We start from the raw sequence: 23806 nt of genomic DNA on the forward strand, positions 1-23806 counted from the left end.
GAGGAGCCCCAAGGACAACATCTTTACTTTGGTCATCTGGGCAGAGGAACTCCTCAGATGAAAACTGGCACAGGGGACACAACCCAGAGCTCCCTCCCCAGCTCCTCCAGTTGCAACAGAGGAAGATTTTGTTGTCTGTCCTTGGCTTCACCAAAACTACCACGGCGATATCCCACATGCCAAAGCAACGGAGGAATGTTCTTTTTTTGACACAACACGCAGGGAACTAGCACTCAGTGATGGGGAATAGAGGAAGCCTGGAAGCAAGAAGCAATCCTGGACTACAGTGTGTCACAGTCCGCTGTGGCAGACCGTGTGGAGAGTGCGTGGAAGACTCAGGTGCAGACACAAGTGATACGGGAGTGAACTTAAACCAAAAGCGAGCCTTTTATTGTGGCTGATGAATACAAAAGAAGCAAACAAGAATAAGGGCAGCACAAGAGCAATAACTAAACAGAAACCTAAACTGGGAATAAACTATGGTAAGGCTATGACTTAGAATACAACAGACCGGGCATGGAAACACGGAGGGTGGGAACACAGACGACGCGACACAGACTGCATGAAACACCGAGACTAAATACACATGAAGGATGATCAGGGGAAGTGGCCACACATGGGAGGACAGCTGACACACATGAACCTAACGACAGGACAGGAGAGGTGAAACTAAATACACTGACATTGAATACAGACTTTCAAAGTAAAACAGGAAACATGGAGATTAGACATGACATGAACTAAACATAACCACGCAGACATGACTCATGACAGGTAGACGCACGAACCAGGGAGACGGAGTACAGGGGAAGATGACAGAAGCGACAGCATGAACTTGACAACACAAGACACACAGACATAAACACATGAAGGGCAAGGGAGGCTTAATACAAGGGTCATATAATTACAAATGAGCTGGAATAACTTAACGAACCTAAACAAACAATAAACATCAAAATAGGCTAAACACAAAACACTGGGTCGCACGACCCAGGACCATGACACCACCCCCCCTCCAAGGGCTGGCTCCAGACAGCCCCAAACAAAAAAACAGACCACCGAGCCCGGGCGGGCGGCGGGGGACCAGGACGGAGGGCCCAGAACAGGAAACAAAAAACAGCCGACAGAAAACACTGGAGCACCTGACAATAGTCCAAACATAGTTCAGGGGGTCGGCCTGGAGGGCGGCAACACAACAGCCCACAGTTCAGGAGTTCAGGGGGCCGACCCGGAGGTTGGCAACTCAACAGGCCACGCCATCTCCCATCAGGAGGCCGTCCATGCGGGAGGCAGTGGCGGTGCAGTTCAGGAGGCCGCCCCCGATGGCAATGATGTCCAGCTGACGGCCCAGAAAGTGGCCGGCGATTCCGAGGGGCAGAACGTGGCTTGGGCGGCGGCAACACAGCTGCAGCACCAGGCGAGGCCGACACAGAAGCAGAGGCTGAAGCTAGACCAGGTGAGGGCGAAGCCGAGACAGAAGCTGGACCAGGCGACGGCGAAGCAGGAGCGGAGGCAGAAGCGGGGACAGGCGACGGCGAAGCAGGAGCCGAGGCTGAGGCTGGACCAGGCAACGGCGAAGCAGGAGCCGAGGCTGAGGCTGGACCAGGGGAGGGCGAAGCAGGAGCTGAGGCTGGACCAGGCGACGGCGAAGCAGGAGCTGAGGCAGAGGCTGGACCAGGCGACGGCGAAGCAGGGGCTGAGGCCGAAGCTGGACCAGGCGAAGCACAGGCTGAAGCCGGACCAGGCGAAGCAGAAGCAGAAGCCGAGGCTGGACCAGGCGGAGCAGAAGCAGATGGTGGCTGGATGGGCTCCTCGGGCCCTCCAGCTGACGTGGCATGAGGCCGGACGGGCTCCTCGGGCCCTCCAGCTGACGTGGAATGAGGCCGGAGTGGTTCTCCTGAACCACCAGCAGACGAGGAAGGCTGCTGGACGGGCTCCTCGTGCCCTCCAGTTGACGTGGCATGAGGCCGGACGGGCTCCTCGGGCCCTCCAGCTGACGTGGCATGAGGCCGGACGGGCTCCTCGGGCCCTCCAGCTGACATGGCATGAAGTGGCGTGGATGCTGCAGGGTGCCGGATAGGCGCACCCGGGCATCCAGCAGCAGGCGCCTGCAGAGCGACAACCGCTCCCACCCGAGTGCCTAGGCTGGGTGTGGAGCTCAGCTGTGTGCTGACTGGCATAACCTTGGGAACAAACCTGGGTGTAGGAACAAACCGGACGGCAACCATTCCCACCTGAGGTGTAGATGCAGGTGCAGGATATGGCTGACCTACGGCTGCCCTGACCCTGGTGGTGGGAACTAGCTCAGGTGCTGGCTGGGTGACCACTGCCTCTACCTGGAGATCAGACGCAGGTGAGAGGTCAGGGAACGCCACAGCCACCCTGGGAGTGAGCACAAAGTTCCGGACATTGACTTTGGCAGGTGTAATCAGAGGAGCAACGACAGACAAAAACCTTAAAGTCTCTAAGTCCTTGACACAGTCCAGCTTGTCCTTAGTTGCCCTTCTTGGGGAGCTAAACACACCTTCTGTCTTGGAGCACGATTCAAACAACATTTCAGACCTGAAATAAGTTGGCTCAGTGACATAAGTGATGGTTATATTGTCCCAGGAAAAATGATTCTTAAGGCCAAGACTTGAGTCATGAACCCACATAAAACAACCAGGATTATGTGCAGATGATTTTAACACAATAATTTGGCAGTCACATGGGAAATAACTACGCTTATTGGGATCTAAGCCCCCCGTTGGCGAGACTGAGTTAAGGAGGGGTTCAGCCACACACACTAATTGGCTGTAGAAGGCTAGTGAGTGGAATGCGCATGGACTTGACTTTGCACAGAAAACATAGTGGACTGGCTCTGAGCAATCCGGCTGAATCGTCTTTAGATCGGCCAGTTCATTAACTGCCGTCAAAAGGTCCTGGCCCAGGGGTGCAGTTAAAGGGCTAGCTGGTTTGTAATGACTAGCATGGCGCTCGCCCCCGACAGTCTTGGAAACACAAAATTCAGCCTTGTCATTGGATAAAGCGGGAGCATAACTTAAACAGTCCTTCAGTTTTGTATTAGCGGAAGTTGCAATGTCATCCACGGACATAGGGAACCCTGGCAGACCCATAATAATCGTCCCGTGCCGATGGACTGGTGTAGAAAAGCAGTCGCTGATGTCGGGCTCCAAAGCACTCACTCTGGTCAAACCATCAGCAGGGTGAGCAACATGGGGACCGATCAGCACAGGATCATAACAGACATTTTCATGAGCAACACTGGACATTTCTTCTCTCGCTGGCCTAGTTATACAAACAGAACATTTGTTATTTGACTTGGGAACAAGGAAAACAGACTCGGAAAGGGGGGTGCTAGCCAAAGGCAATACAGTCTTACTACTGGTCAGATCAGAAGCTTTCTCACTTAATTTGTAGTTAACGGACAGCAGGGGCTGAGACACGGTCTTAAATAAGGCCCCAGATGCCGTAGCGGTCTTAAAAGAAGCCCTCTCAGCGGAAGATGGATGTTCTGGGTGTGCAGAATCATTAGCACATTCTGTTTCACTAATGCCCCCCTCAGCCTGCTCATACATAATGCCAGGGTTTAACAGTACATCACTTGGTTTAATTCCCAGGACTGGACAGTCTATGGCCGGTTTGGCAGTGTCGGTTTCACAGTTTGGTGCTGGCAGTGTGTCTTCCCCAAGAATAGCGTGCCCAACATCAGAAATTTTAGCTTTTTTGTCAAAACACAACGTGGGCACAAGATTAACACCCTCGACATTAGCAGTCAGAGGCATGGAAAAGGCAGCTTCTTCACTGGCCCCCGAGAAAACAGACCGCGATGAGGTGCATGGGGGGGTGACGGAGTTAACATTACAGGTAAATTGAGTCTCCATCTCCGAGACCTTAATTGTCTTTCCAAGCCGCTCGCCCTCATTACATCCAGGGCGTTTCAGTGGCAGCAGAACATTATCACTGACCTCTGAGTGCTGTGTAGAGCGACGCCGACGCCGCTTCCTCCTGGGAGCGGCCGCGAGCGCAGCAGCGTTAACTGTCGGGATTGGGTCCTCTTCCCCTGCCCACATCCTCGCCAGAAAAGCGGCCGGAGACGAGAAGTCCTCGCGAGGGGGTGAAGGCGAGCGGCCGGCCCGAAGCAGGGCGACAGGTGGGAGCTCCTCCTCGGGAATGAGCCAAGGCATCCAACGGAGCTCCTCCTCCCGATAAGCCCGTAACACCTGCTGATGCTCATCGTCCCCAAAATCTATGGCCTCCATCGCCTCCGTGTGCTGGTCAGTGCAGCTTGACTGTGGCGGAAACGAGGAAGCTGATCCACGGTGAGGCGATGGTTGAGTGGAAGTGGGCCTCAGCGTTCCACCTCCCACAGCCTCTGGCTCATGAGGCAGCGGCGACGACACCCGTTTACGGGGTGGAGGTGTGGGTGCTGAGGCAGCATTCAGGACCTCTGGGCCAGCGCACGGGCACGAAGCTCCTCCTTAAGGGGGCCCAGGGAGTCAAACGCCTCGATGAGGCGGGGGAGCTGTCGCAACCGTGGCTCCCGCAACAAAATGGCGTCCACGGCCGCCAATCCCGTGGAAACCACTCTTGGATCCGTGCATCCGATGATGCCATCCATAATGCGGCAGAGCCTGTTCAGCTCCTCTCCTAAACAAACAATAAACATCAAAATAGGCTAAACACAAAACACTGGGTCGCACGACCCAGGACCATGACACCGTGGGCACAAATACAGTTTGAATAACTTAGAGAGGATGTTGGCACCTCAAGTTGTTGAAGGAAAAGTAACTGATGGCAGCTTGTTTTTTTTTCTCCAATTTCCTGGATGTCTTGGGATACAATGCCTTTGTAGGAATCAACATCACTAATGTTGGGGCATCCTCTACAATCTGTAAATGAAGAGTGATCCTGGAGGAGCTGGGGCACATGCTGGTGACCTCAACAATTGCAAGACGGCCTTGTCCTCGATTCTCAGCCAGTTCTCCCATTTATCTCAAGATACAGCAGTTTGAACCAGAGTGTGACCCATATCCCACCAACAAAATGAGAAGGAGCAAAAGGCGCACCTCCAGGATTGGAACAGCAGCCCCGTGCACCAGGTGTAGAAAGTGTGCCTACAAAAAAATTTGGTCTAGGCGTATGATTCTCGCTTGGGGTGCGAGAGGTCCCGGGTTCAAATCCCGGACGAGCCCCCACTTGTTACGTTCCCCTGGGGGGGTCTAGGCGATGAGGGGGAAGTAACAAAAGTGACCGGGTCAGAAAAAGGAATCAAGGAGGCGAAACAGTTAAATAAAACAGTTTTATTGAAGTAATTCAACTAAAAGAGACGGACAAGCCGCTATCACCATAAAAGAAACAAAACTCAGGCGTTGGTCAAATAAAGCAAAAAGTCAAAAGGAAAGTGCAGCTCACTAGCTGGAAATCACAATACACAGCTCACTAGCTGGAAACCACAATACACAGCTCACTAGCTGGAAACCACCACAAACACTCAGCTCACTAGCTGTACCCACAAAAAATGGCACTCTGGCGCAGAGCTCACCCTGCTCTGGGCTTAAATACCTTTAATTGCTGATGGGAGTCAGCTGTACAGGAGGGAAAGGTGGCACCTCAGGCAGGAGGTAGTGGGACACGCCCACACAGGCACCCTCAGGAGAGAGAGAGGCTCTGCTAGGGCCGTAACACCCTCTACTGTGGTTAGTACATCCTGCTGCTAATCAGGATGCACACAGAAGCACACACAGTGAAATATACATTTTGATCATTCTAGTGGTCATTTCAGTGGTTATTTAGTCATTAAATTGCCTTTCTGTTCCTATTCCTGAATATTGATAATCTGGACTGGCAAAGCTTGTTGTGCATGTCATGGTCCTGGGTCCCCTGACCCAGCGTTTTTAGTTACAGAGACATTACATGAATCGATGACATTACAGGAGAAAACGGGTGATCAAAAGAAACGGCAGCTCACCCCTACCCACTCCACTTCCACAACTTTCAAGCGTATACTGCAGCCAGCGGCTACCACAGGACTACTGCTGGGTGATGAGGGGAAAGGACCTCTCCCGCTGTAGCACTCCAGCCTCCTTTTAATGGGCGGGTCCTCCAGCTGGATCCAATCACGCCGGGGCAGTATATCCACGCACCAATCGGAACAGGGCCCTGGCACAGCTAAATTAACATAGAAAAAAACACAACACCTGCACAAACAAACACATGGACATACAAGTTCGTAACACTCCCTTCCATAAGAATTAAACAATCCTCCTATTGTTTAATTCCTGAACTACAAAATCGCTCTCGACAGGGCGTCCGCGATGACATTTTCCGTCCCCTTCTTATGCTTGATCTGCAGGTTGAAGCCTTGCAAAAGAAGGGACCAACACATAAGTCTCTGATTTGAGTTTTGCATCTGGGAGAGAAATACCAATGGGTTATGGTCAGTGAACACTTGAACAGGGATAGAGCTGGATCCGATATACACCTCGAAATGCTGTAGGGCTAACAACAAGGCAAGGGCTTCTTTTTCAATAGTACTGTAGTTCATCTGATGTTTGTTGAATTTTTTTGAGAAGTAACAAATTGGGCGATCCACGCCGCAATGGTCCTCCTGCATAAGGACAGCTCCTGCACCAGCCGCACTAGCGTCAACCTCGAGCTTGAAAGGGGACATGAAATTTGGTGCCGTAAGAACAGGGGAACTGCACAGTAATGCTTTCGCAGACTCGAAAGCAGTCTGACAAACAGGCGTCCACACAAAAGGCTTCACCGGACTGATCAAATCGGTGAGAGGAACGACAACAGTGGCAAAGTTCTTACAAAAACCTCTGTAATAACCACACATTCCTAGAAATCGGCGCAGCGCCCTTCTAGTTTGTGGGACTGGAAACTCAACGATCGCCTGTATTTTCGCGGTCACCGGCAGTATCTGTCCCTGACCCACCTGTTTTCCCAGATATGTGATGGTGGCTCTGCCAAATTCACATTTGGCTAGGTTTAGCGTAAGCGAGGCTTTCTGAAAACGGCTGAAAACGAGAGAGAGTGTTTGTAAGTGGTCAGACCAGGTGGATGAGTAAATGACAACATCATCCAAGTAGGCATCGCAGTTATTCACGCCTGCCAGTACTTTGGCCATAAGGCGCTGGAAAGTAGCGGGTGCATTACGCAACCCAAACGGCATAACCGTGTACTGGAGAAAATGATCTAGCGTGACAAAAGCAGATATTTCAGAGGCTCTGGGAGTTAAAGGTACTTGCCAGTAACCTTTTAACAGATCAAGTTTGGTTACAAAAGATGCCGATCCCACTCTATCAATACAATCCTCCATTCTAGGAAGAGGAAATGAATCAGGTTTGGTAACAGCGTTAACTTTCCTGTAATCATTACAAAACCAAAGAGTGTTGTCAGGTTTTGGTACTAGCACACACGGTGAACTCCATGCGCTGGCGCTCGGAAAGGCTAAACCGTGTTCTAAGAGATAGTCAACTTCCTTCTGCATTATCGCTCTTTTCACTGGGTTCACTCGGTAAGCATGCTGCTTAATCGGTTTATGTCCTTCCACGTCAATGTCGTGGCACAGGACAGCAGTTTGACGAGGGTGATCAGAAAAAAGTGATAAATTGTTCTCTATCAGATCAGTGATGTCAGCCCGAGTGGGTTCAGATAGGTGGGCTAAATATGTGTCTAAATCATTTAAGATCTCCGAATTTTTCAATCGGCCGCTACCCAGCGCTTCACTTTTCTGGAGTAGCCCGTCATCAGAGGGTTCATAAGGAGAAACAACACTAGCGGCGCACACTGGAGACGGCGCACCCGAAGGACTCCTCGAGTGATACGATTTTAACATATTAATATGACAAACCCTAGACTTTCTCCGGCGGTCTGGGGTCTGAATCACATAATTGCTATCACTGAGTTTCTGTTCCACCACATATGGGCCAGCGAACTGAGCTAATAAACTGGACCCTACCACAGGCAGCAACACCAACACTTTCTCTCCCGGCTGAAAACTTCTACGAACAGCCTTTTTATCATAACGAGCTTTCATTTTTGCCTGCGTATGTGACAGATTTTCTCGAGCTAACTGACATGCAAGGTGAAGCTTTTCCCGAAGTCCGCTAACATAATCCAGAACATTATGCTGGGTTTCAGAAGTTTCTGACAACCACTTCTCCTTCAGAAGGCGGAGGGAACCGCGGACCACGTGTCCAAACACCAGATCCATCGGACTGAATCCCAAGGATTCCTGAGTGGTTTCTCTGACGGCAAACAACAATAACGGCAGACCCTCATCCCATTCTCTATCCGACTCTGCGCAGAACTTGCGCAGCATAGCTTTGAGGGTTTGATGGAATCTCTCCAGAGCACCTTGACTTTCTGGGTGGTATGGACTGGATTTTACATGTTTTATGTGCAACTCCTCCACAACCTGTGCAAACACTTTTGAGGTGAAATTCGTTCCTTGGTCTGTTTGAATAACCTTTGGAAGCCCGAAAGTAGAGAAAAACTTAAGTTTGTGCTTTTATCACCGGTTTTGCTTTCAGCGTGCGTAGTGGAATTGCCTCCGGGAACCTTGTTGCTGAACACATTATTGTAAGTATGTATTGGTGTCCGGATTTAGTTTTTGGCAGGGGACCCACACAATCCAATATTACTTTTTCAAACGGCTCACCTATTACTGGAATAGGATGTAACAGAGCAGGTGGGATGGGTCTGTTAGGTTTCCCCGCCATCTGACATGTGCTACAGGTACGGCAATATGCCACCACATCAGCTTTCAACCCTGGCCAAAAGAAGTTGCGCAACACCCGATGATAAGTTTTGTTCACCCCAAGATGTCCAGCCATGCTGGCATCATGCGCTAAGCTAAGCACCTGCCCTCGATGTGGCTTCGGCACCACCACCTGCGTAGCACCAGGCAAACCACACCGGTCAGGGGACCACCTCCTCATAAGAACTCCATCTTGCACAAAATAAGAAGTGGGAGATTCACTTCCTGCACTCTTAGCTGCAGATAGAAAACAGGGAGCCAGTGATGAGTCATTCTGCTGAGCGGTTGTCAATGCATCCCTATTCAATTTCTCATCCAGCTCTGGCATCAGTTTTGTTACATCATTTCCGCTTCCTATTCTGCCACTCTCACAGCTGGGAAATTTTCTTTCATCTAACGTCGCCCTAAACATGTCAGCAACATCCACAACATCATCAAATTTGCGCGATTGCACACGAGTAATAGCACAAACAGGAAACACGCTTGATAAAGGGGTGGCAGCATCAGTAACAGAAGGAACAGGCATTTCCACCACTTCAGGCGGTGGAAAAACTGTTCCACCAGCCAAGTCATTTCCCAGAATAAATGAAACCCCTTTAATAGGCAACTGGGAACTCACCGCAACTTTAACATGCCCCGGTTTCACGGGCGAATGCAAATGCACCTTGTGTAACGGCGCCCGAAGAACGCTCATCTTAATTCCCCAAACCAACACATCTGAATCACAAGCAGTTTTATCTGACAATGGCAGTACACTATCCAACATAAACGACTGATGCGCACCTGTGTCCCGAAGAATAGTAACAGGCACTTTATCCCTCTCTTCTCCCGTCACAGAAACAAAGCCTTTCGTGATAAATGGTTCAAAACGTGGCTCTATTTCCACATCCGCATGGTGCAAATCACGGGTGAGAGTGGAATGCGATTTAGGCAAAGGGACAACTTTGATGAGACCTACGCCTGCTGGATTTTTAGAGCCTTTGCGCTGCTCTTTCCTCCGGAGTGCAGGACAGCCAGCGATCAGATGTCCGGGTTCGCGACAATAAAAACAGTCGCGATTAACACCATCCTCCTGTCTATCTTTCAGTCCTATCTTTGGGGACTTTATTTTCCTTTCCTGTCCCACCCTGATATTCTGTGAGACAGCGGCCGAAAATATAGTTTTGTGGGTGAGAGTAAACTCATCAGCCATCACTGCCGCTTTAGCAAGTGAGGTCACCTTTTGCTCATTCAGATAAATGACTACTTGGTCGGGCAAACATTTTTTGAATTCCTCTAACAAAAGAAGCTCTTTCAGCCCCTCGAGATCCTTTACTTTACTGGCCTGCAACTATCGTTCAAACAAGCGACTCTTTTCACGGGCAAACTGTCACGGCCCAGCGGCACGAGGGAACAGGGATGGACACAGGTGCAGAAACCAACCCGGAAGCGAGGTGACAGAGAACAAATGATTTATTTCCGCCCACAGGTAAACAAAGGTAAAAAACAAAGCGACGCCACCACACTAGTGGTGCGTAGGATTCGTCGGTGAATAATGAGGGCGACCTAAACACCTCTAGGAGACGGCTGAACAGCGGGGGCAGCGGGGAGGTAGAAACAGGACTAGGTAGGGACCGGGGGCACTGGAATAAGAGGAGATCACGATCAGAGGCGATCCAGCAGACAACCAACAATCCTTCACAGTTGAATTGAATTGCCTTACTTGGTTTCAGATGGAGGGGACAGGTGGAGCGGAAAGCCCGGAAGCGGTCGAGGCGTGGGGAGGCAGGCAGGTGAGCGGTGGGCCGGCAGGCCACGTTGTGTAAGCAGCAGGCGGCCCAGGTCCAGGAGGACGGGAGCGAGGGGAACGAGATCTCCACTCCGGGTGCTATCTCTGAGGACAAGAAAAAACAGGTGAGTCATCACACGGCGTCAGGACAAGGTTTATGATGCTCCACTGAACTAACATGGGGATAGCAGATACTCAGACGATGAATGGTTGAGAGCGCAGGTCTGATATACCGCTGGCACGATTGCTCACAGGTGGTCAGCCAGGGAGGGGCAACCGGACTCCGCCTAAAGGAGGATGAGCCGCTGTCTGAGACCTGCAGGTGCCCAACCAGACCATGACCCAAACTCCACAAATGTCTGATTGGCGGTTTTTTCACACTTCCTAAATCTTTGACGGTAGGCTTCTGGGACGAGCTCATATGCCTGCAACACAGTCTTCTTCATGATGTCATAATCCAGGCTATCTTCAATTGACAAACTGGTACACACCTCCTGGGCTTTGCCAACCAGTTTGCATTGCAACAGCAGCGGCCAAAATTCCTTCGGCCAGCTTAACGCGGCCGCTATACGCTCAAAAGCGTTAAAATAGGAATCCACTTCGGCCTCACGAAACGGAGGAACCAGTTTAACGTGCCTAGTGATGTCAAAACCTGTTGGGACAGCGGTGGACGTACTAGGATGACTAGAGGCAGATGTGGAGGGCTTTCGCTCCAGCTCCAAAGCTCTGACACGGAGGTGCATTGCTTGTACCTCAAGCTCTTTAGCACGGGTTTCCACCTCCCTTATACGGAGGGTCAAACGGAGATCTTCCGTAGACCGCCCCGCCAGGGGTTCCCCGGCCGTACCAGACCCAGCTGCTTCAATATTTGCCCCAGCAGCATCAGAGTCCGCCTCGGCTGCATCAGAGCCCGCCTCGGCTGCATCAGAGTCCGCCTCGGCTGGTAGCACGTTAACAGGCCCTTTGGCATCCGGCCCCGGCTCAGCCTCCGGAGCCACCTTCAAACCCCCGCCATCAGGCTGCTCTACAGCTGCCTTCGGGGCAGGAAGGATGCCTCGCTCCACCAGCTCTGCACACAAAGCGTCCCTAACCTCCACTTTGCGGGCACCATAGGACACTTGAATATCATAACAACTAGCAATAATAAGCAAATCCGCTTTCCTGCACTTCACTATTTTATCCCATGAAGGCGAAGTAACAAAATCATCCAAAGAAAACTCCATAGTTCCACACACCTACCACCCCCACACCCAAGAAAACCGCCAACAGACCAAACACACGCGAAAACCCACAGAAAAAGGCAGAGGACGAGCCCCCAATTCATGTTACGACCTGTCTAGGGCCAGGCCATAACATGAGCGAGGCACTCGCTTCCCCCCCAAGACCCAAGCAGTCACACGAAACAAATCCGTTAGATGTGAGGTGATTTATGTACAATGTGAATAAAGAGAACCAAAACGGGAGTGTCAACACTTCAGGGTGAGCCAAGGCCAAAACAATAAACAAAACAAACCTACACAAATCCCGCACCCCTGACCTTACCAAAACAAAGTCAAAAATAAAGACAGAGTCTGACCTCCTTAACTAACTCAAAACAGGAGAAAACGGGTGATCAAAAGAAACGGCAGCTCACCCCTACCCACTCCACTTCCACAACTTTCAAGCGTATACTGCAGCCAGCGGCTACCACAGGACTACTGCTGGGTGATGAGGGGAAACGCGAGGACCTCTCCCGCTGTAGCACTCCAGCCTCCTTTTAATGGGCGGGTCCTCCAGCTGGATCCAATCACGCCGGGGCAGTATATCCACGCACCAATCGGAACAGGGCCCTGGCACAGCTAAATTAACATAGAAAAAAACACAACACCTGCACAAACAAACACATGGACATACAAGTTCGTAACAATATATATATATATATATTAGGGGTGCAACGATATTCGTATCGATATTGAACCGTTCGATATGGTGCTTTCGGTTCGGTACACATATGTATCGAACAATACAAAATTTTTAATTTATTTTATCAACTTTCCTTCTGACGATGCTGTCTGTGTTGAGCGCTCAGTGAATCTGCGTTCGACTACTCCGCCTAGGCTCGACAGTGCAGCCTAGGCGGAGTAGTCGAACGCAGATTCACTGAGCGCTCAACACAGACAGCATCGTCAGAAGGAAGAGCGCAGGGCAAGCTAGCGAGACAGAAGTTAAGCTCTCCTTGCAACATGGACCTCCCCCACCCTCATTCAGATCTGGCGTTTGGAATTATTTTGGTTTTCATGTGACGTATGACCCTGAAGGTAAGCGAGTCATGCACTAAAGTAAAACAGTATGTTGGATGTGCCATGCAATGCTCAATTACATGGGTGGGAACTAGTGTGTTAGCGCAGTTAGCTCGTTAACGTGTTGGCCGTCTAGCCCCATGCACGGGGCGATCGGCGGTAGCTCGTTAACGGAGATTTGCCGTGTTGTGGCGTTAAGGTCATTTCAACGAGATTAACCTGAAAGCACTAGTGGGAACACAACGAATATGACTGCACATTTACGCCGACATCATCCTAGTGCAAAGACAAGTGGAAGCAGAAAAAAAACAAGCAAGCATGCTACTAACTTTAGCCGAGTCATTTAGACAGCTGTTAGCACATGATTCTCCTTATATGTTTAATATGCTGCTGAGAATATAGCCCAGAAGAAGCGGATAGTATAGCTTTTATTTTGGAAAGAGACATTTCTCTGTAATAAACTCTCTTTTCCAAAGATGAGTGATTCCTCAATCAGATACAGGGCTCGCAATATCGCTAGCCCGACGTCCCGGGGCTAGCGATCTTTTCAGTCGGGCTACCAAAATCTATCTCTGCCTTGCCCGTCGGGCTATTGTAGGAAGGAAAAATATATGTCAATGCTTTTGCATTCTTTCAGAAATGTAGCTGGGTAATTATGTCATTGGCATCGGTGAGCCACTGTCAATATGTGACATATTGAAATCGCGTTTGAATTTGCGCTTGTTTTTTTGCTTTCACTTTGCAATGACAGCACTGATCTGTGAGTGATGATAATTTGTGCACCAGTTCCTCTGACATCGTCTTATTAATTGGTAGCTTACTATGCAAACATGACAAGTGAAATCTCCCGCAGCAAGCTTAAACATGTGAGAGGTTGATCGCGCAGAGAATCGCTGAGCTTATGTGAGTGCGTGTGTAAAAGCAGCAGGATATATATTTGACTACGATGACCTTCACAGACAGATATATATTTTAGTTCTGCTGAGCCAAATAAGACAGGTCAGGGTGAAGAAGTGACAGCCAAAAAAAAGCTTACCACAAAACGGAGAAGTTATGACAAATCAGACTATAAGGCAAAAAGAAAGTGCAGCTTTATGGTTTCATGGACAAAAGAATTTCTGTGGCTGCAATATGACGAGCTAAATAACCAGGGCTGCACATAAGTGGTCCGCAGGTGCGCATTCGCTGTCAAAATAAAAAAACACGCACAAGGGTTAGGGTTAAATTTAAAAACTGTACTTTTGAGTTAAAATATATATTTATAATTTTAATAAATGACAAATTAAAAAGGCATGAACATTTTTTTTGTATCGAAAAAATATCGAACCGTGACACCAAAGTATCGAACCGAACCGAACCGTGAATTTTGTGTATCGTTGCACCCCTAATATATATGTATATGTGTATATATATATATATATATATATATATGTATGTATGTGTGTATATGTATATGTATGTATATGTACATGTATATATATATATATATATATATATATATATATATATATGTATATGTATATATGTATATATATATATATATATATATATATATATATATATATATATATATATGTATATGTATATATGTATATATATATATATATATATATATATATATATATATATATATATATATATATATGTATATGTGTATATATATATATATATATATATATATATGTATATGTATATTTAAACTTTGAATTGCTCACAGTTCTAAAACTGGGCATTTGTAAATCATATGCCTAATCACTATGTGTCACTGTGATCCACAAGTATGGTCACAAATTTGTTTCCAAATCAACAAAATAAAATAATCAAACAAAACAGAAAACATACATGAGTCAGGACACAAAAAGAAAAATGCTGCTACTGAAACAGAGCAGAAGTGTGAGGGAAAAACTGAGCTCACAGACAGCTGCATGTGTTGGCTTTTATGCAGCTTCTGTTCTAAAAACAAATAAATAAAAATAAAAGAAAATGTGTAACATGCTCATCAACTTAGCGGTGTCCACATATTTAATTCAGCTTCTCAATCCTGTAACTTTAGCTGTTGTCTACAGGGTTTGGCTTATTAGTTGTTATTATAGGTGTGCTCTATATCTCAGTAATATTTTACCTAGGATAAATGACAGGTTTTCAAACAGTTCAAGTGCCTCTATGCACTTAATTAATTTAGATAATTTCTTTATTTTCTTCATCTCATATGTCATTATACTGAGTTTGAGCAAACCTTAAGCTTGATGCAGACTACTTCATAACAATCGTCCACCTCACATCATAACTGACTAGGTTGCTTCTTCTTATTAATATTATATCATTATTAATATTATCATCTTTTTCTTTCTATATAATAACAATAGTATATTACAATATTTTATTAGTGTATATCACTATACTACTACTGAGCCAATTTAATAGTTAGGATCATCTTACTCAGCAAACAGATAATTTAGAATTCATCCAATCTGTACAAATTTGTTTTTTTCTCTGAACAGGTTTGTGCTTACTTTTTAGACTGGTCTTCTGTTTGTCTCATCTCAGATCCAACCTTCGGTCACATTCATTCTCTCTGTTGCATGTCGAACCAAGTAATTTATTATTATATATTTTATTTTGTATCCATCAAGGGCTTCGGGTGATCTGCAGTTTCACCCTTTCCCAAGCTGGAGACATTTACCCTTTCACACACTTTCCTTGGCTGAACAATGACACAGCCTTAATGTACCTTATGCATCTCTCTATTTTATCTAATAGGTTTTCGTGTGAATTATTTCCTTTTATTCATTTTATACATTCTGGGCATGATCGTCATGCCAACTATGTTTCATTGTTAATATAAGTTTACAGGTTGTTATCCTTCCTATTATTAGTTTCAATACGTTAAAAATAAGTTCTAATGTAATTTTGTCTTTGTTTATTTTATTTTTGTACTTCTTATATTTATATCTATTCGTTGGGGTCTGTTTCCAACCTTTTTAAACTACTTTAAACTACTTTGATCTCTGGTTTTCACTTAATAAGGGTTTTGTCAGTCACTGCACTGTAGTGTGACCTGATGCTGATTTTACTATTAAAGTATCTTCTGAGAATTGTACTTCCTGTGGTTTTCTGTTCAAAATGGTTTTACATACTCCTGTTTCACATAACATCTGCACTGGTTTGCCATTAACATATACTGTCAGCGTAGGTTTGCCTTTTACTTCAGACACTAATTGATAGACATTAAATACTTCTGCGTCACTTTTGTCATTTTCATTTGGCTTTTTCTCATTTAGTCATTCATTTAAATATTGCCGTTTGTCTGTTTTATGTCTGCAATCTCTGGCGAAATGCCCTTCCTTGCCACAATTCCAGCACGTATTATCTCTTTTTTCACTTCTTTCACGTAAGTCTGTCTGTCCTACATATCTCTGGCCCTTTCCTCTAAGTCCTCCTCTTCCTCTGCCTCTATTTCCTCTCCTCTGTCCCTGTCTGTTACCTTCTAAATCCTCCTGAGAATGCGATAAACTGTTTCTGGATCTAATGTGAAAGTACCTATGCTTGCAGTTTTTTTTATATATATTACAGGGAGAGCGTGCTCGGCATGTTGCAGTGCGTCGGCTAGTGATCCCGTATTCATTGTGACCCAGTGTTTTCCAAAGTGGGATTTCACTGCGGGTAGCAGGCCATTCAGGAATGCATTTTTTAGCTGCTGTTGGTAAGAACCGCCAGGACCTTCATTATAATCCATTCCTGAATGTTGCCTAAAAACCGGACGCAGGCGATCTAAAAAATCGGACGCTGTTTCATTTTCTTTTTGTTTCACTTCACCAATTTTGCCTATCTTTTTGTTACCTCGGCCGGAACACGAATATATTTGGGTTATTATCACGTTGTGCCTCTCCACCTTCTTTACCTTCCCCTGTGGGTTGGCCGTATCTGAGGTTTGGTACTGCTATCATGGGAAAAATGCCGGGAGGACCAGGTGGATCGACATCACCTCCCATATCTCGTCCGTAGCGATCTTTTCCTATTTTTTCCTGTGGATTTTCACCTAGTGCCATTTTATCTAACATGTTTTGTGCCTCTGCATAAAGACCAAATTGAGGTCGAAACAGATCACAGGATAGTTTAAGGGGGGGTCGCAGCAGCGGGAGTAGGGGTTGGCTGTGCAGCAGCGGAAGTGGGGGTTGGCTTCAGTATTGATGCTGTTCCAGGGAGTGGTGCATATGGTGGGGGGGTTGATACTTCTGCCTTTTCTTTTTTCTTTTCTTGTTTCTTTTCTTTATTCTCACATCGTCTATCTGCCTCTCGCTTCCATACTTGGAAATATTGCGTCTACTGGAGCATGCTTCGGCATCCTCCGTGGGCGATGTATTTCTCCCTTTTAGGTCCCCTGGTAGCCCCGGTATTCCCCTGGTATCCCTTTGCTTGGTTCCCCCTAGCTGGCCCTTGCTTCCCCTTGGTTGGTCCCCCTTCCCCGGCATATCGCCTCGAAAACAAAGCAGGCTTATGCGCTGGTCGGACCATGCTGTGCAGCTGCCGGCTAGCGAGTAGCTCGGCTACAGTGTGGAAACACAGCAGGGACACGGCTTCTGCGTTCAAGCTTACGCTGTCGCCTTGGCACTGTGCAGCTCGGCTGCTACGTGTTAACACAGAGGGGATACCACTTCAGCGTTCCAAACGTTCGCTGTTGGCCTGCTTAACACTGTGGAAATAAACAGTGGGGAATTATGCTACGGTTCATGCCTGCTATCATTAGTCGGCCTGCGAGTAGCATTCCAGCCGGTTGGCCTGTCTGGCGTGTTGCCCGCAGCTCGCGGGTTAACGCGGCCAGCAGGGCTCCACTCGTAGCTCGGCTACATTGGGGAAATGTGTCAGAGTTCCAAGCATATGCTTTTACCTGTCAGCACTGTGACACAGGAGCTAATAAACAGTGGAAGGGGAGTTCAGGTTGCGGCTAGCGCCGGCTACCTGTTAGCACTTCCTGGTTAGCGTGTGGCCCCGCCCCCTTGCTTGGTAGCAGAAGTATGGCAGCCCGCACGTCCCAAACATGTCTGTGTATGGTATTTTTGCCTTTATGGTGGGCACGAGCAGTGTGGCTGTGCCTGGGTGAGAATGGGCACATATCTGACTAATGTGAAAGCAGCCTAGAGCATGCTGTGCTGGCTGACGTGGCTGCTGCTTGCATGCACTGCTTTGTTGCCAGCACAGTCTAGGCAGACCGTGCTGGGTTTGAAAGCATTAGCTGGCCCGCCCCTCCCCCTTCTCCTGCCTCCAAAAATGTGAGAGCGGGCTACTATGGGGAACATGGTTGCCACTGCTGTGACTCCAGTTAGGCAGGCCATGGGCTGGGTCCCCTCCCACACCTGTTGCTGATTTACTGCTGGCCCCTCCCATGGCGTCCTTCCCATGGCTCCGCCTCTGTGAGGCCTGGGCTTGGAGGTTGGCTGTCGGGTGGCGGATGTTGAAGAAGCTTCCGTCCTATCCTCCGGTGTTGCCCACCTGTCCCTGGGCTGCCCCCTGCTGGTCCCCGGGCATGTTGGGACCCTTCAGCTCCTGATTGGAGCATGCCGGGTGTGGGAATTGGCCCTTCCTGAGGTCCCCTCTAGCTGAGTGGACCTCCAGGTTGTTGCTATCACACGGCCTCGGCGCCTACTGCCTAAGGTGCTGCTGCTGCCTGGTTGCAGGCCGTGTGTGCCCTGCCTCCTGGCGTTTATGAGCCCCTGCCTGCAGTTGGATGCTGCCGTGCATGGCGGGAGTAGTTGCCTTTGGCCCCTCCCCCATAGCCCCCCCGGTCTCTAGTTGCCCCTCTGGGCCTTCCCTGGGCAGGGCGGCATGCCCTGACAGGGGCGTGGGGGTTACTTATGCCCTGCTGGTGGCCATTCTGTCACTCCCTCTATGGATGGTGCTTGACACGACAGCTGCAGGCGGGCTGGGCGTGGAGACCCCACCCCAATCCTGTGCCTCTCAGGCTAAGTGAGGATGCTGGCTGCAGCGTTCCCTCCCGGAGGGAGGTAGAGGTTGGTAGAGGTTGATTATCGTGAGGTGTTGAGGAAGCTTCAATCTCCTCTGGCTGCCACTGGGGTAGGGTCCGGACGGGTGAACCCATGTCTGGGTTCCCTAGTTCTGGGGCCCTCCCACGGCATTCCCTCCTGTGGCCCCGCCTCCTTGAGGCCTGGGCTGGTGGAGGTTGATGGTCAGGAGGTTGATGTTTATGTCGCTTGGCTCCGGTCGGACGACTACGGTTGCCTGATGGGACTGTCTGTCTGGCCTGCGGCCACCTCGCTTTAAAGAAGCTGAGGGGCCTCTGCTGGCGTGCAGAGACCGCTGTGTTCGGTTGAGGTGGGGAGGTCTTGGAGCCTAGGCTCAGCTGTCCTCCAGCCGGTCTCCTCCCTCCTGACATCCTTTGAGTTGGGCCTAGTGGCCAGCTCCTCTTGCCCGCGCTTCGCCGGTTCATATGGCAGTCGGACCTCGCTGCGTCAGACGGCTCGGCCAGCAGTTGACAGTTCTCCAGCCTGCGGCGCTGGCTCTCTGTCTGGCACGTTGCCCAAATGTTGCGGGTTACGTTGCCAGTAGGGCCCGCTCAGTGAGCTGACACCCTCGGTGAGTCACGTCCCTGGCTGCACTGTAACTCCAGGCAGTCTTCCCCTGGCATGTTGCCTGCATTCGCCGGCTTGCACGTCAGTTGGACCTCGCGGCGGCGAGTGTGCGTTCTCCTGCCTATTTTGGCTGGGTTCTCTCTGGCATGTCGGCTGCTGCAGCTCCTGGCTGTGTTCCCTTGGTGTGTTGCCTGCGCTCCGCCAGTTTACACGCCAGCCGGGCCTCACTGTGTCTGATTATTCGGCCGGCGAGTGGGTGTTCTCCAGCCTGCGACGCTGTGCATGGGTGTCTCGTTTTCGGAGTTCACTCTTGCTGCTCCCCTGTCTGCGGACGGCGCTAGCGACCGCTCTGCCCTGGGGCAGGCCTTCGGGTTGGGTCCCCACTTGGCTTTCAGTGGGCTAGACCGCCAGCCTCCCCGTCTGCGGATGGCTGGGCGGCTCCGTGGTTGGACGGACCCTACAGGTTGCTTCCCTGCCTTGGCCCTGCGTCTTTGCGGCTGTACTGCTGCTGTGTTCCTCTGGCGTGTAGCCCACGGTTCGCCGACTCTCACGCCAGTCGGACCTCGCTGTGTCTGATAAGTCAGCTGCCGAGTGGGTGTTCTCCGGCGCCCAGCGCTGGCTCTCTGTCTGGTGGGTTGCCCCTGTATCGCGGGTCACCTGGCCAGAGCCGGTGCTCGGTGAGCTGACACCTCCCGTCTGTCCGTTAGTGTCTCATCAGGCCCACTCTGCTGGCCCCCTGTCTATGGACACCGCGGAGTGGTTGCTGTGCCCTAGTGATGAACCTTGGGTTGCCACTTGGGCCCTCAGTGGCCTGAGCCACCAGCACCTCCCCTGTCGTGGATGGTCCAGGTCAGCTGCTCTACTCCTGGGACAGGCCCTGGGCCTCATCCTACCTCGGCCATACTCTGAGTGGCCGAGCTGCTGCGACAGGCTCTCTCTCTCCCTGGCTGTGTATCACTGCCTAGTGCCAGGCGGGGATCTGTTGTGACTTGACTTCTCCAGCTGGCGGCTCCGCCTTCCCTTCTGGGGCGTCATCCGCATATCGCGGGCTTCTGTCATAGCGATAGCCAGCTGCTGGGCACGAGTGGCTTGGTAGGCTGTGTTGCCCTGGCGTTTTGACCGCGTTCGCCGGCTTTCACGCCAGTCGCACCTCGCTACGGCGAGTGCCTTCTCCAGCCTAGTGTAGCCTGTCCTGTCTGGCGTGTTGCCCGCAGTGCGCGGTTCACGAGGCCAGCAGGGCTCCTGTCGTTCCTCGATTGGGATGGCTTCTCGGCTCTGACCGCGGGTTACGCCGCGGCCGCTGCTGCTGTTGCAACGGCAGGCTGTGTTTCCCTGGCGTATTGCCCGCGCTTCGCCGGTTTACGCGCCAGCTGGACCTCGCTGTGTCTGATGCTCAGCCAGCGAGTGGGTGTTCTACAGCCTGCAACGCCAGGCTCTCTGCAGGCGGTTCACCTGTTACACGTTAGCCTAGCCTCGCTGTGTCTGATAAGCCGGCCAGCGAGTGTGTTGTGTTTCAGCCTGCGGTGCTGGCTGTACTGGAGTGTCTCATCCTCGAGTTCACTCTTGTGGCTCCCCTGTCTATGGACAGCGCTCGGCAGCCACTTGGCCCTGGGGCGACCTGCAGGTCGGGTCCCTGGCATGGCCCTCCTCTCCAGCGGCTGCACTGCAGCTGCCGGCTGTGTTCTCTGGCGTGTTGCCCGCATTCGCTGGCTTGCCCGCCAGTCAGTCCTCACTGTGTCTGATACATCAGCCAGCGCATGTGTGTTCTCCAGCCTCCTTAGCCAGTCTCTGTCTGGCATATAGGCTGCTGCGGCTGCGGGCTGTGTTCCCCTGGCACGTTGCCGCATTCGCTGACTTGCCCGGAAGCCAGTCGGTCCTCGCTGTGTCTGATGCCTCAGCCAGTGGGTGAGTGTTCCCCAGCCTGCGGCGCTGGCTCCCTGTGTGGCGTTGCCCGCTTGCTGCAGGCACCCAGTGGGGTCTCCTCTCAGCGGCTCGTTGAGCTACGCTTCCTCTCCTCTTCCTGCTCCTGGGATTCCAGGTTCGGGCCCTGGCCTCCGAGGGCTCCAGCTGGGGATCCTTGGGGAGCGTGTGCGCGGGCTCGTCCTAGCCGACTGCCCCTGCTTCTGGCCTTTTGTCGCTCCGAACGTGTGCCGCGGGTTGAGCTTGTTAGACCTTGCTGTGTCTGACGTTTTGGCCAGTGAGTGAGAGGTCCCCAGCCTGCGCTGCTGCCTCCCGGTTGGTGCTTTGCCTGTGTGTCACGGACTTACATGGCCAGCACGGGGACGCCCAGTAGCTGGGACTTTGTGTCTGCCCTCGAGTGTCTCTTTGCGAGTTCACTCTTGAGGCTCCACTGTCTGCAGACCTGTACGTGGTGACGGTGACGGGTGGGACCATTGGGTCGTTGCCTTGCTCAGCCCTCCGCTTGCGCAGGCTAGGCTCCCAGCCCCCCCCCCCCCCCCCCCCCCCTCCCTGCCTGTCGACAGCTCGGGGTGGCTTCAGCTTTGAGAATGGGCGGGTCACATTCCAAGCTTCACCTGTGGTTGCCCGCTTTGCCGGCGTACACGCCAGTCGGACCTCGCTGTGGCGAGTGAGCGTTCTCCAGCTGTAGTGCTGGCTCTCTGTCTGCCATTGCCCGCGTGTCATAGCCCTATGCGACCAGCGGGCTGTTACTTGGCGGCTTGGTGTGCTGCGTTCCCTGGCTATATACCTCGCGGTTCCCGGGCTGCCCTTGAGCGGCCGATCACTTGCATCCTGCAGGACCGGTTCAGGCCGGTCTGGCATCTGCAGACTGCTGCCTCCACCCCCTGGCTCGGCCTTCGCATCTGGCTTGGCCCTGACCGGGGTGGTGTGTGCATCTGTGTCTTGTATATGGCTCTTTGGTCTTCACTCTCGGCGGTTCGGTTGCACTGTCTCCTCGCGGGGTGTCTTACAGAGTTACCCCGTACATATGGAATATGTAACAGTGTGGAGAGATAGTCTCGATATGCTAGAGAACGTGCGGTTACGTTGTAACCTTGGTTCTCTTAGTGAGGGACTATCTCTCCACCGTGAGGCCACTCGGAGACGCGTTCCGATCAAACAATCACCGGTGTCACGTCTGCACAGCTGTTTTATACGTAGCTGTGGGGCGTAGCCGGGCGTGCCGGAGTGTCTTAAAGAAATATCCACACGCCACGACCAGGGGGGTCGTACCCCGTACATATGGAATATGTAACGGTGTGGCGAGATAGTCTCTCACTAAGAGAACCAAGGTTACAACGTAACCGTACGATATACAACTATCACTGAAACAGCAAACTTTGTAAATAAACAAACAACAACTCTCATTCTCTAAACGTTTGGCCACAGCTGTAGATTACACTATCAGTGCTTGTTCACTCTTGACAATAATAACATTTCTAAATTTACTTTATGCATTTACAGGTAAACAATATCTAATATTTTATCTAAATGACTGCTTTGTCTTTGAAAAGGGTGAAGAGCCTGAGGCCGGTGACAGTCCAGTTCTACTCTAAGTACATCCTTACAGTGGCTCACAGGACAAGGCTACATTCCTGTCCTGCCAGAAGAGAAGAGAAACTTCAGAGTCTTCATGCAGTTCATATTCCATATGACAAACTCCAGTCCTCAAGGGTCAAAGTGTCATGCAACTTTTCCATGCCCTCGAGGACTGGAGTTTGAGACCCCTGCCGTATGGTGTTCATGCTGTTTTCTACCCCACAGTTAAAGCATGTCTGACTGCCTGTTCAGCATATGCAAAAATATATGATGAGTTTAAACATGTGATGACTAAGGCCTTCCATTATGGTGTTTGTCATCACATGTCACAGACATCTAGATGATCATTTGGAATAAACTAAAAACTTGTTACTTCATCTTTTATCTTTATTATTATTATTGTTCTTATTTTACACTTTTCATTGTTAGGCATTAGGTTTATTTGTAGTAGTCCTTTCCAACGACTTTCCCTCTTCCATGTTACTGTGTCAGCTTGTCAGCATCTATTTGGGTTTGGAAGTTGAACAGAAAGTAAGGAAATCCAAAGTGCCACTAAAACCAGGAGAGGTTCTTATATTTCAGAAGAAGGGATTAATTCAAAAGAAATGACCTCAATGCCATATTTTATTTAGGAACCCTAGAGAGCACTTTGCAAAATAACACATTCTTATAATTTCACCCTCAGATGAGCCAAGCTACGACTGTCAGGGAAGGTGATGTAGGTACAGAGCATATGAGAGTGGTTAAGTTAATGTCTCTTGTCTAGATGAAGGCACAAGAGGGATCGATGGCAAGGCGTAGAGATTCTGTATCTTCAGTCTTCAGTGGACACTCCATTTCTGGCACAAAACACCTGTAAAAGATGGTCAATTTAGGAGGTGACCCGACAACTTCAGCCTGTCAA

The 23806-nt window shown here is 50.1% G+C and overlaps 2 protein-coding genes across 3 annotated transcripts; both read right to left on the reverse strand.

The window, feature by feature from the left end:
* Window positions 1–334: 334 nt before the first annotated feature.
* LOC146670961 (uncharacterized) lies at window positions 335–6614 on the reverse strand. The gene is made up of 2 exons (XM_085403105.1): window positions 5972–6614; window positions 335–4650 (listed from the first exon to the last, which is right to left on the reverse strand). Exon 2 carries the CDS (start codon window positions 4260–4262, stop codon window positions 963–965), a length of 3300 nt encoding a protein of 1099 aa, XP_085259231.1. The 5' UTR covers window positions 4263–4650; window positions 5972–6614; the 3' UTR covers window positions 335–962.
* A 3231-nt stretch (window positions 6615–9845) lies between these two features.
* On the reverse strand, window positions 9846–12453 carry LOC146670962 (uncharacterized). 2 transcript variants are annotated; one of them, XM_085403107.1, is made up of 3 exons: window positions 10717–12453; window positions 10473–10643; window positions 9846–10392 (listed from the first exon to the last, which is right to left on the reverse strand). In XM_085403107.1, exon 1 carries the CDS (start codon window positions 11759–11761, stop codon window positions 10826–10828), a length of 936 nt encoding a protein of 311 aa, XP_085259233.1. In that variant the 5' UTR covers window positions 11762–12453; the 3' UTR covers window positions 9846–10392; window positions 10473–10643; window positions 10717–10825. The 2 variants fall into 2 exon arrangements, with proteins under 2 accessions (XP_085259233.1, XP_085259232.1); XM_085403106.1 differs by having other exon boundaries at window positions 9846–10643.
* Window positions 12454–23806: the final 11353 nt, after the last annotated feature.

This window comes from Rhamphochromis longiceps, linkage group LG4, assembly GCF_057381845.1.
Source record: "Rhamphochromis longiceps isolate RC_006_pf linkage group LG4, R_longiceps_female_GT1.1, whole genome shotgun sequence".
In the NCBI taxonomy this organism is placed as follows: domain Eukaryota; kingdom Metazoa; phylum Chordata; class Actinopteri; order Cichliformes; family Cichlidae; genus Rhamphochromis; species Rhamphochromis longiceps.

Coding starts and splice junctions, on each gene's coding strand:
- LOC146670961 (XM_085403105.1), bottom strand. CDS start 4,262: ATGGAGGCCATAGATTTTGGGGACGATGAGCATCAGCAGGTGTTACGG.
- LOC146670962 (XM_085403107.1), bottom strand. CDS start 11,761: ATGGAGTTTTCTTTGGATGATTTTGTTACTTCGCCTTCATGGGATAAA.